Consider the following 13,398-nt stretch of genomic DNA (forward strand, 5'->3'; position numbering starts at 1 on the left):
TGTGGTGAATGGACTTCTAAGAAAATGAAGCCATTCCATTAAGCAAAACCAAGGGATCTCTTTCAATACTATAAGCATAGGTAAACACAAAATTAAAGCATGCACAAAGATGCTGTTCTAAAAAATCTTTCATTGTATTTATTCTATACATTCACAAGCTACCTTATTAGGAATGTCTGTACACCTGCTTACTTATGTAATGATGTAATCTGCCAGTCATGTGGCAGCCCCACAGTGCTTAAAACCAGACAGCCATGAGAACCATCAGGACAAGAATTAATGTGATTTGAGTGACTTTAACTGCGAGATAGTTGTTAGTGCCAAATTGGCTTCTTTGTGTATGACAGAACCTACTGATGTCCTGGGAGTTTCTGCACAGCAGTCTATAATGTTTATACAGAATGGTGTGAAAAAAAACATCAAGTAAGAGCAGGGCCGGCGCTAGGGGGGGGGGGGGGGGGCTGAGGGGGGCATTGCCCCCCCAAATTGTGTCTTTGCCCCCCCCAAGCACAATGCAAGCAACGGCTATTTTTAAAATTATCTCTGAACCAATCACAAAAATGCATTTTGTTTTACAGTGTGAAGATATTTCCTTGCTTATTCCTGATTGGCTCTTTGAGTCATATAAAAATCGGCAGATTTGTTCTGTTAGTGTGAGCGAGAGGCAGGTATACTGGTAAACACTCTTCTGAGTTTAAACTGACTTCCACATGGTAATATTTGCTTAACTGTGGTTTTTCGTTGCTTTAATGTTACTTACCTCTTACATAGGTGTTGCTTAAATTATTTTATTAGCCGTTAGCGGTTAGGCTAACTTGGTTCTCCTAACACAGGCTTAAGTTTCCACGTTTGAATATTCTCAGTCTGTGTGTAGGTACATTTGTCAGCTTTGACTTAAATTTGTATTAAAGCCTTTCAAGAAATAGAGTTGTTCTATTAGTAATGGCAATTTAATTAAGGGGGCGTATTAAAATGAAATACAATTAGATAATCTTTTTTCTCCATTTACATAATCAACATGTATTTTTTAATCATTGGGTTTTAAGTTTAAGTTCGAAAACATGCATTTTTATTTCTTTACCTCATACATCACTTTAAGCCAGTATCAATAGCTTGGCTGTCATCATTCATGCACAAATCAAGCCTTGAATATATTTCTGGCTTCAAAAAAATGACTATCAACATGCCCCCTCATTAGGTTTTACTGCCCCCCCAAGCAAAGCAGTCCAGAACCGGGGCTGAGTAAGAGGCTTTCCTTAGGTAAAAACGCTGTGTTGATAAAAGAGGTCAGAGGAAAATGGCCAGATTGTTTTGTGCTGAAAGAAAAACTATAGTATTTCAAACCAGCGACTCTTCACAACTGTGGTGAGCAAAATTCTCTGATAGCTCAACATGTTGAATTTTGTGGTTGCACATCTGGTTGCGCTCATGTCAGACAAGTATACGCGTTGCTTTCAAAAACATTCTGACACTACCATCTGTATACCTCTGAAAAAACGGTTTCAGTGAGCCTGTGTTCTCTGTAGCCTCAGATTCCTTTTCTAGGCTAATGGGTGTAGAACACGTTATGATCTGTTGCAGTAGCAAACCGTGACTCTTAAACCTTGGCTCTGGACCATCAATTAAAGCAGAACATTTTTGCAAGCAACTACAGAGAGCAACAAAGGGGCTTTTTAAATTTAACCCTTCTTATTCCAGCACAAATTGATTAAGCAGGTATGAAAGATCTTAGATTTGTATTTGTTTAAATGTTCATCTTCAAATTATGAGTAGACAGATAGCCCTGATGGTTCCCCTTTGGTCTTTTGCTGTTGTTAAGGTTTGATGTGGTGTTTAGGTTTATAGATTATCCTATCAAAGTGGCTGATGAGGGTGCAATTATATAGAGCAGTGCAGAACAAGATTAAACAATACATCTACAGATGATATTTGGATGTTAAGGATCAGTAAAACAAATGACCATTGTAATTATTACCTAAAGTTGTCTTTGGTGTAGGAAAAGATGTTGTGTGTCTGGAGGTGGGAGTCATTCTGCTCGAGGTGACATTTTGCAGAACTAAAGAAGGAAACCAGAGTTAATCAAACAAAAATTAATACAGATTTTTTTTCTCTGAAATGCTGTTGATTGTAATAAATAATTGGAGAAATATTCTTACTTTGCAAGGGTTGTACGTAAGCTTCGGTGGGGTGAGGTTCTTCAGTGGTTGGCTCCTGTAGAGAAAGAAAAGTTTAAACCTAATAAAAAGAAGAGAAAGAAGATAAAAAGAGATGAATAATAATTTTCTGTTGAAACAGAAGACTTACTGGAGAACTGGTCTGGATCACAGGACTCACTGGTTTAATAATGTCTGTATGTTTGGTAGAAAAAAACAAACAAATACGTAATATAATTAACCAGTTTAATTAGCCGTTAATTCTTTGTTTAATACATTTTATTTAAAATATCTAAGCACTCAGGACTTAGGACACCAAATTAGAATTTTTTTTTATTATTCTTTTTTTTAAACACTGTCACAGTTCTCAGGGCTCATGAGTGCATGAAACGTATATTATCCACATGGTGATAGTGTAGTGACGTACTACCTGTGTTGTGTGTTACTGGAGGACTCCAGGTTCCACTGATGGTGTCGGTCTCTGCTCGAACCCCAAACTCATAGGTTGTGTCGAGATTGAGCTTTTCAATGACTGTATCTGTGGTTGGACATGTCTGATAGCTCCAGTTGTCGCTGGACTCCTTCTCCTTATATCGCACTGTGTACTGACTAGGGATTTAAAGAAGATTAACTTACTCATGCTCTATTAGTAAAAAGTTAGGGTACCAACTCAGTGTAGGGTTATTTATTTAAAAAGGAAAATTACCTACCAAAAAATATTATTCATTACGGAGAAAAATATAATTCATTTTGGAAAAACAATCATACTCATTACTACTATGGTAAGGTGCATGCTTTCCCTAGAACACATTCAGGTTTGTGCCAAAAGTAAAACACAACAATACCTATGGAGCTTTACTAGAGCAAAAATTAACTAAATGTTTCAAATTATACATACATTCTAGTAATTACAATACTGCAAATAGTCCAAAGAATCTCCAAAACAATTTTAAACACAAACCCAATTGTTAAAAATATGAGCACTAGGAACAATGTAAATAAATATAGAAAGCAATGATTTCCCAATAAATTTGATCTGTATTTAATTGAAAACATAACAGGGTTATGATTTTTATGTTTCAACTAATAAACTTTATTGTTTGTATATATACAGTCAATCTAAATTTAATGGCTGCAACACATTCTGGAATGTTGAGAGGGACCATCTTGTTACAACAGCTCTCATTTTAACAACAATAATAATTTGAGAACACCAACTGTTGTAGTTGTTGTAGTTGTAGTGAAAAGCATTGATGGCTAATTAGGAGAGAGCAGTGGTTTCCACTGTGGTGTTCTTCTGTTAATAGTTTTTATTTAGTGTTTAGAGTTTTACAGATTAATGTGGGTCATTGCTATTATAACTGTACTCTTCATAGTTCACACACACATATGTATGTATTTTCTTCCAGCCTAAACCATAACCAAATTAGTGTAATCAGTGTGTTAAAGGCAGACATGTAAAGTGCAATATGTGTTATTAGTTTAGACAGACCATAATTATTTTGACCAGAGCAGACCTTGTCAGTTGTAAGTTAATTAAAAAGTGTTATCAAACTTTTCTTGCAGCTATATTGAACAGACAGATGTGGACACTCTGGTAGTGTTGGCTCACCTAATCACCTGCACTGCTTTCTTGCCATGTCTCCTGTCAGAAGTGTGGCCAGATATATGAACACAGGACAGAGCAGGAATGTTTTGATCTTTTACTCATACACACACAGTCTTACCTGTCATCACTGCAGTCCACCAGGTTAGCATCAGTATATGGAGGTCTGAGGATGGTGCCCCAGGACAACAAAACAGAGGTGGGGGTCACAGAGCCAATCACTAAATGCAGTGGCTTGTTTAGAATGTCCTGCTCTGAGAATCATATATATCATAGGTACATGTACTTTACTCCTTTGATTGTTAAAAAGCATGTGTTGGACATCTCTTTTGTGTAGTATATGTGGATTTAATGCATTATGATTCACCTGCACACTCTTTCTTTACCTCGTCTTCAATAATGGGCTGCACTGCAATAAGATATTTAGGCTCAGCATCTAAAAGAGATTCAGAAACAGAACATTAAATGGGGAGAGTAACAGGCAGTGAGAAAGAAAACGAAAAGTTCTAGATGTCTTACCAATTACAGTCTCATATGGTTCTCCGTTCTCAGGGAGCTGGATAAACTGCTTGGAGAACATGTTGCTACCATAGCCCACGATGTAACCCTCCAGCTTAGTGTCCTGGTCTGACTGCAAGAACTTAAGCATTATAGTGTCTCCTGCAGAACTGATCCGAACCTTAGTGTTCTGCCTGCGCACTGAAGACACAAAATATTTTGTTTTTATCCCAGTTTCCTATCGATGTTCTTAATTTTTTTAATTAAGTTCTTGTTTCCATTTAATCCTTCTCTCCACTATCACACAGCAGTTATTAATTAATTTGTAAGGGGAAGGGCTAGCTTGTGCTCAATCCAGCCATTACTTCTGTTCACACTCCAGCATTACTTAGCTGATCAGTGTTCTTGGAGGTGGGTAAAAAGAAGTGGGTCCCCTTGTGTGTACACTAGCCCAGTATTGACTGGTGTTGCTGTGGTTTAAAGAAAAAGCGTGAATGCTGTCATTCAAGACAGTAAGGTTAAATATGCTCCTGGTCACAGACTCCTGGTCTAGATGGCTATGGCATTTCCAGGGTTAGAAATCACTCTCTATATTCTCAAAAAATGTACCCAGACACAGAAACAGTAAATGTAAAGAAAGATATTTTGTTGATAAAGCAATTAGAAAATCCATCTCAATATGATGTCAATGCTTTTTATTAGTTAAATCATACAAACTGTTAATTGATTTACGTTGTGGCGTTGAGCATATATTGTTATGATGTCATAGGATCCATGAACAAACACTTCCTAAGCTTTGTAATTTACTGACATTTTAAACACCATTTTAGAATATAATTCAGTTTCATTAAAAATATTTTGCCATCCGGCAGCTCTATAGCAACTCACCAGCAAACATTATTACAACAGATAAAAAAAAGACTTTTATACACAATGAAACAGACTCCAGTAAAGACAAGAAATGAACTGCAAATATCCACATGTTTTTAAAGCACATCCTGAGGAAGTTGAGGAAGATAAAAAAGGTTTCTGTGTCAAAAAGAAGCAAAATCCTTCCAGCCCCAAAACAAGCAAACAGGTTCTTTATTACACCAGTGTTGGTTGGAGCTTTCTCCGGGAAGCCCCCTGAAAAATTAGAGCTGGAGTGGCTTGTCAGCAGGTGTGTTGGAGAAATGCCCTAGTAAAGAAACATGAACGTGCTCAGCTTGACAGAATGTGTAAATACTGAATCATGCAAAGATCAGAAATATATCATGAGCTATTGGATTTATTTTTATTTAAAGCCAGAGCTCTCATTCTGTAAAATAATAGCTAGATGAGGAGCCATAAAGAGCAGCATATAAATTTTCCTGAGTACATGAGTTTATGATGACAGGGATAAGCCAAAAAACGTATGAGTCAACTGTATGAGGTAAGACTGTAAAAACTCCAAAAATACAATATACAGTATTTAATACAGTGAAATAATCTAATGTACTAAAATTAAGTTTTTAAAAATATCCAGCGAAGTAAACATGATATAAGAGATTTGTATGCCAGGGCAGCTTTTCTTAAGTGTTCCTGAGCCCATGTGGTTTTATTAATTATTAAAGCATGTTTTTTTATTTTTTTTTACAACGTGTTGTTTAATGAATCAAAGGTCATGAGCATTCAGTATTACTTTTAGACAAGGAAAAGGCAAAAATCTTCAAAATTCTCTCTGTATTTTGTAAAAATGTTATGGACTGTAGATGCTGAAGGCCTGAAATTTAATGCAGTTGTGGATGGAGAAAAGTTGTTTGTAAACTGTATTTGAAAGTATTTGCTTGTGCAGTTTTTCACAAAGTGTTGAACTTTGACCCATCTTTGCTTGCAATTTGAGCCGTCCGATAAGTCTTTTGTACCCATTGATGACAGCATCACCAGTTTTCTCCCCGTCAAGAGTTTCCTAAAAGGCATTTTTTAATTAATATTAGTATTTGTATAAGACCTATTGACCTTTACAGCTGTTGGACACAAGCATTGTCGGTAACTTTTAAAGGCCTCTTTGCTCTGGGCAGGCGTTGAGGTATAAATCACTAAAAGTCTGTCATGTGTGTCATGTTCTTTTAATTATTTGCTCATTAAGCTGAGTTTAGTCTGCAGAATTACATCACTGCACAAAAGAAACTCACTTGATGCCAAGACATGCTACATTCTCACATTTATTGTAATTATATTTAGGAATATTTGGGAGAGGAACTTTTGGTGAACTATACTCATAGTTTAGATAATTGTGCTGTCTGTGTCTGCACTTGCTTTTTGTGAAACCATTTTTGTTCTGATGGAGGTGCTTTCCTCCTGGATAATGTGTTTCACAGACTGAGTGATCAGTAAAGGATTCCTATTGATTTTATGTCTGGTGGAAGACTAGCTTTGCCAAGGTCTGTGACAGATTGAGTTTACAGTGCTTTACAGACTGCACATGATTCCTGGTGGGCTGAGAGGAACTGCTGGAGAGGAATATATTTTTTTACTAGAGGGTTTAAACTTTAGGCAGCATGTGGGCAAATTAGGTATTGTGGGTACAAGTTGATTCAAACCAAGCCTCTGGTCATTGTCGGTGAGGAGTTTGACATATGGAATACAGAGATTGGCTGTTGAAAAGGTAAATGATGTCCTGCTGTGGTTTTAAGGGTACTTTGGGAATCTGAGGTAACTCTGACCAGGTAAACCAGCGTGGCCAGATACATTAAAAAATGACTGAATTAATGGTTTTTAATGCTGTATCTATATATTCCTTCCTATACAGGGCCAGAATTTACCTCTTAACATTATAAGTCACAACCAAGATCCCTCAGTTTTAAATGTTATCGGTCAATAATTGCTTCCTTTGAGGCAAAGCTTTAAAAAATGTGCTGGCAGGGTTAAGAATGGTAACCTGGAATAATAAATATTTTGTGTAATAAGTGCACTGCCAGTCATAAAGAACCTGCAATAAATCACCAACCAAAGTCTTTTAGTTTCATTTATACACAAAATAATTCAGCTTTTTTGACGACTGAACAAATGTAATAATTCTGACCAGACAAAACATAAAATGATTAAATCATGAAAATTCTTAAAGATTGCAAAGGACTGTAGTTTCCAGAGGGCTGTAGAATCAATGGCACATGACTACATCACTCTTTCATGCTGTCAGTTGGATTGGAATTAGGGGTATGGAAGCAAATAGCATATGGTTTAAATCTTTTTAATTTTCAACACTCATTCATTCAGAATGATCCAGCTTTGTCAGCAAAAGATATTTATTTAATTTCATGCTCATTTGGAAGTCTACAAAGCCCGCCATACGTTTTCTTTTAAGCTGTTTTCACACTTGGCTGAAACACTTGACTTTGTACCCAGCATTGCTTCTTGGCTCATTTTGGAAGAGAGCATCATCATTTGAAGTTGGTTTTTGAAGAGATGAATTTGCTCTGAAAATGCAAATGCACTTCTGCTCTGCAATAAATCACCAAAGTCTTCAGTCTCATTTATACACAAAAATAATTCAGCCTTTTTGACAACTGCATTTGAAGTGGTCCATATTTCAAATAGCAGCTCTGCTTCATACGTAGATCAAAACAGACCTTTCACCACTTTGTTTAACCTGAGCTTCGCTTTAACCAATCATGTTGTTATAATCCCAGCTGGGGGATTATTTGCTTCATGTATTTATCCTTGAAGCAAAGACCAGCTTGGACCAGCAGTAACCTGGGGCATATTTTTTACACCTGTCGAAATGTACCCAACTTAAGTTAAAAAAGGAATTAAGTCTAGAAGATGCACATATAAAAACATTCTAATATAAACATTGTCAACTTTTACTTCTAATTTGTCTTTAAGAACATTTGGAAGTAGTTGGTTTGTTTACACAAAGGCACATTTCCTCTGATCTGTGGACTGATATGGCTTTTTACTCTTGATTACTTTTATTTTTGCAAATTGGTCATAGCTAAATGTTTCAGATCTTTCAACTAATTTTAAAGTAAGAAGGATAAAAATCATTATTCCATTTAGTGAGGATAAATATTTATTCAAAACCTCCATCACCCATTTAAAATTTCCCCCTAAACCTAATAACTGGTTGTGCCAACCTTGGCAGTGACAACTGCAATCATCAAAGCTTTTTAAGCATGGAAACTGCTTAACTGGTGTAGTAGCTAAGGAGGCAATTACTTATTCACACAGGGTAGAGCTGAACAGCAGCCTCCATAATGCAAACAAACTAAACTAAGGTGACATTTCACTTTTCAACAGCCAAAACAACACTGGAGTGGCTTTGGGTCAAGTCTCTGAGTATTGCTGAGTGGCCGAGCCAAAGCCCAGACTTAAAACACATTAAACATCTGTGGAAAGACCAGAAGATCACAGTTCACAGATGCTTACCATCTATTCTGATAAAGCTTGAGAAGATTTGCCATAAAGAATGAAATAAACTTTACAAATTCAGGAGTGAATGGCAAGGAGATGTATTTAATAAGACTTGCAGCTGTAATTGCTGCCAAACAGGCTTTAACAAAGTAGTGAACAAAATATTTTTAAAGAATTTCAGTCCATTTATTTTAAGAAACTCCAAAAACATGTTTTCAATTCGTCATTATAGGTTAAGTGTAGATTGATGGGTAACAATAGCAGTTATATCTTATAAATTTTCAGCCAAGCTTTAAGGTGCCACTTTTTCCGGAGGGAATTCTCGTGTAGCAGCGTTTAAGACCATGGTGATCTAAAGCTGGTTTAACTGTGGAAAGTGACATTTGTGTTTCAGCATCTTCTAACCCATACCAGATCTGTTTTTGGTGATTCTGACAAAGTTCCTTTTAAAAAGTTTTATTTTTCTGATCTTGGCAAAGAGACCACTGTTCCATGAACACCCAAATTAGGTATGGTCTCGTGTTTGTACAAATAAGCATGGGGCTGAAGTTGTTTTGTAATGGTTTTAAGTGATTTTTATGATCTATGTTAAACTTTGTGACATCTCTACATGGGTCATTAGTTGTTGCAGTCATGATCCAATAATGATTAGATAATGGAATTCTTTATAGACTCTGTTCTTGTTTACAGAAATTCTGTGGTATCATGCAGAGTTTCTGTAAAGATGACAAAATGAAAGTAAGATTAAGAAAGAACTACAGATGTTTGACAACAAGATCAGCTTTTAAAACTTGTCTTTCAGATTCAGCTCATATCCAGACCAGGTTCTAAAGCTGGCCCAAGGGCCTTCTTCCCCTTGGGACCCAGTTTCACCTCTGTTTTTAAGTTTTTAATAAGAAAAAAAAAACGTTTCCCTTGCCAGTAGTTGTTGCCAGTATTGTGAGTCATTATCAATGAGTGGGAAACACCGAACTGACATCCAACAATAACCAGTTCCATTTTGTACTATGATTGTAATTTAAGCATGAAAATAAACTAACATGCACTTACTAATCTTTTATATTTTAACCTTTACTTTTGTTCTAACAGGGTTTCAGAAGATTTGTGTTATTGAACTATTTTCTATTTCTAAGGAAGCACTTCTGTAAGTTGCTCTGGATATATGCCAAATATGCAAATTGTTTCATTTTGAGGAATTGGATCAATAAATGACTTCATAAAAGATTTATCTATTGATTAAATACATCTTTTGTTGAGTCTGAGTAAACACAAGACAGCATAACTGTGCATGCATTAGCACAGTCAGCAAAAATCTGAAGTTCTAGATTCCAACAGAAACAAAGCCAGAATCAATTTTTTTTAGTAAAAATGTGCTATACCTTTAAAGTAGCATTATAAAGTCCGTATGGAATAACAAACCAAAATATTAGGAATTTAAGCCAAGTCTTTGAATGTCCTTCAGTGGCCCAGTCAAAGCCCAGATTTGAACCCTTACTGAACATCTGTGGACCTGAAGATGGCAGTGATGTTGGACAAGAACACCAGACTTGGTGTTATGGCATAGGTCAGGTCACTGTTGTTCCATCACACCTAGCTTATCAAACCATTTCTTTATAGATTCTTAACAGGACATGGTCTTCTACAAACTGTTAAACCAAATATGAAAAGCATGTAATTTATTTATGCACCTGACAGCACATGGGCGTGGCTATAAGCTTTAGAATGACCCTAACAGTGCCCAGTAATACAATCTGTTGTTAAATCTTAAATATGATGTGCATACAAGATGACTTAATTAATAATATATTTTAGAATTCATGTGCTAGCCCACCACCACTGAGATCCGGGTTTGAATCTTAACTGTGCTATTAACTGGCCAGGTTGATCACTGGCCAGATTTGTTGTGCCTTTATGGGCAGAAAAAGAAAAAAAGAACAGGTGAAATTGCAGATGACTATGCAAGTCAGAGAGTGTGCATGATAGCCTCAGCCCTCCTCAGCTGGCACAGTGGGGAGTGCTAGCGGCATGATGCCAATGGTAGGAAATTGGAGTGACTAGATGACAAGCAAGTGCAAAAGAACAAAAAAATGCAGGCAAAGATTTTCTAAAACAGGAATACAAAGACTAATAGTTTGTTAAAAAGTGTTTGTAAGCTGTAAGTGAGTGTATGAACTATTGCACATGCCACAATTAGTATGTTTTGTTTATCTAATTGTTTAGTCCAGATATAAAGCAACTGTTGCGGTTTACAGTTGTTCTTATTTACTAATTGCTGAGTTTGGCTTTACTTTAAAATATGTCATCTGGCCATGATCACCTAAACTTTTGTGTGCACAGTTACATGCTGTGGGTTAGGAAACTATAAAAAAAACAATATTCCAAAAATATGTGGAAACGTTTTTTTAATTTCAATAACTGAGTAGTGTCATGGATGAAAATATAATGTAATTTCGTTATTAACACTATACTGTACATGAAGGGTGTTTTTTAAAATCACAATAAATGGCATTTCCGTGTATTTGTTCTTTTTTCTTATTTAAGCTGTTTGGAAATGGTCATACTCACTCACCTGTTCTAGTTACAGGAAGATTAGTGTGCTTTTCATCATAATGCATATAGTGTGCTTCTTCATCATAATGCACTATATATAATTAAAATACTGGGGACAAGACAATTTCTGCTTTTATCTGATCAGAATTGTTGAGAAGCCTTCTTGGAATTCTCTCTTTATTTTCACTTCTACATTGTACCTTGTAATGTTTTAAATTATTTATTTAATTTATTTAACCACACTTTCTACAGTATGAAGGGGATCTTTTCATGAAGGCCATGCTTATCCATCATCTCAAAACTGATGAATAATAACAATGTTTGTATTACTGATGTACTGTAACTGAAGACATTTCTAAATGTATAAATGCAATTTATCAAAAAGATAAATATAGTAGAGTATGATCTATTTTTAACTTTATTTACTGTTTTTAATTTGTTACCAGTTACATTTGTGTCAGAGCGTGTTGTGGTATTAGACCTCCACTCTATCCTCATCATGGCCCCTGATGATAACACTTTATCATTTCTTTAAAATGCTACTAAATGTAATCTAAATGTAGTCTAATTACATTTATGTGCTTTAATGGAATAGATTACTGAAAACATTATGAAGTCTTTACATTTTACACATGGATACTTTTTAAAGTATTTTCCCATACTAAATGTTCCTCCATGTGTTGATTGCAATGACACTTCTACCAGAAAGCCAGAACTCTCAAAATACATGCAACTCTTCTCATCATCTCAACTCTCATGTTGACTGATTCCTGATACTTAACATTAACAGTGTAGAATTTTTTTTTTTACGTTTTTGTTTAGATGGATTTTCTGCACGATGTGTGGTCACAGGTAAATAAAAAAGAAAAACTGTACTGTACCTCTGGATGCGCATGTGAGGTTGGGAAGCAGAACCTCACTGAGGATGACAAGAAGGAGAAAGGCTGTCATGTCGTTCCTTTACCTCAGTGCATATGCACTGTGGGTCACTAAACTCACTGCCGTCCACAGTCGTCCACACCGTTTCCTCCCCTGTTAACGTCTGTTGAACTGTAAGGCTGTTCTGACTGTTAGTCTGTTACTGTAACTCTGTGTTCACATGTGTGTAGGAGACTGAGCTTGTACATGTGTGCATGTTATGGGTGGATTGTAAAAGCTTTTGCTTGTGACCAGACCATGTCTACTGGACTAGCTGGGAGGAGGGAACTTGTCAAAGTTTGACATGGATTTCTCACTCACTCTCCCTAAAACACACACTTTCTCTCTTTTGCACCTCCACATCCTCCCTCTCTCTTTCTTTTTTTACTCCCTTCGTTCTCCTTTTTGTTTTCTCCCCTTAGGCAGCTGTTATTTCTTTTCCATCCCAGTTTAAACCATTGTTCCTATTCCAGCCTTGAAGATTTATTTACCATGAGGAACATTATATTTGAAGCATATTATCAATCAGTGTTCAATAGACTTTCCAGAGGCTTTCCCGAGGATTACTGAGGATCATTTCTGCTTATTTACTGTTTATAAAACCAAACAGGGACAGAACTGTGTTGGCTCTGACCCACCTATTATAAATGGAATGCTAATTCACCGTCCATTTGTAATGGCATGCAATGGACACTACGTATACTAAATACGTTTACTTTAAATGTTTGATAAATGTCTTTTTATGACTACATTTACTATATTTTATAAAAATTCATTGTTCTTCCCCCTTTTTTCACCCAATCCATTTGTGGCTAGTTGGTGCTCTCTTGTCCTTGCTACCACCCCAACCCTCAATCAAGGAGGGCCAAGGCTGTCACATGCTCCTCAGACACGTGTACACCCGGCAATTACTTCTGTTCACCTGCTAGGGCCGGCATCTCACAGAGCACAGTATGCATGTGAAGAGCCAAACATGAATGTTTATTTCCGTTTCTCATTTTGCATCAGATTTGGCTAGTCCTAATTTCTCTGTGCACTGCCTGTCGTTCAACACCCTTGCTGGTCGAGAAAGGATGCAGGCTTGCACATGCTTTCTCAGACACGTGTACAAGCCTCTGCCTGACCAGTGATGGATTCATGCAGAGAGTCTCAGCATGGACTGACGACCATGTTAATCCCTTCATATTCTTTCACTGTTCATGCTTTTGCCTCAGATGGTAGAATTAGCTGTTGTATTAGCAAGGAGGTGAATTTCTGTCTGGCCTTTAATAAAGAAGAAGATATACTTTTATTTGTCAC

At 36.4% G+C, this 13,398-nt stretch overlaps 1 protein-coding gene across 5 annotated transcripts in view; it reads right to left on the minus strand.

The window, feature by feature from the left end:
• Nucleotides 1–12,331, minus strand: part of LOC134324240 (target of Nesh-SH3) — a 38,012-nt gene extending 25,681 nt beyond the window's left edge. For 4 of the 5 annotated variants that reach the window (XM_063005961.1, XM_063005957.1, XM_063005959.1 and 1 more), the window contains exons 1-8: nt 12,063–12,331; nt 4,279–4,458; nt 4,127–4,195; nt 3,881–4,013; nt 2,584–2,762; nt 2,305–2,348; nt 2,157–2,211; nt 1,976–2,056 (exon numbers count right to left, since the gene is read on the minus strand). In XM_063005961.1, the coding sequence (XP_062862031.1) occupies nt 1,976–2,056; nt 2,157–2,211; nt 2,305–2,348; nt 2,584–2,762; nt 3,881–4,013; nt 4,127–4,195; nt 4,279–4,458; nt 12,063–12,132 (811 nt within the window). In that variant the 5' untranslated portion in view covers nt 12,133–12,331. The remainder of the gene's footprint in view (nt 1–1,975; nt 2,057–2,156; nt 2,212–2,304; nt 2,349–2,583; nt 2,763–3,880; nt 4,014–4,126; nt 4,196–4,278; nt 4,459–12,062) is intronic. The other variant, XM_063005958.1, reaches the window with a different exon arrangement.
• Nucleotides 12,332–13,398: the final 1,067 nt, after the last annotated feature.

This window comes from Trichomycterus rosablanca, chromosome 12 (genome assembly GCF_030014385.1).
Source record: "Trichomycterus rosablanca isolate fTriRos1 chromosome 12, fTriRos1.hap1, whole genome shotgun sequence".
Classification (NCBI taxonomy): Eukaryota; Metazoa; Chordata; class Actinopteri; order Siluriformes; family Trichomycteridae; genus Trichomycterus; species Trichomycterus rosablanca.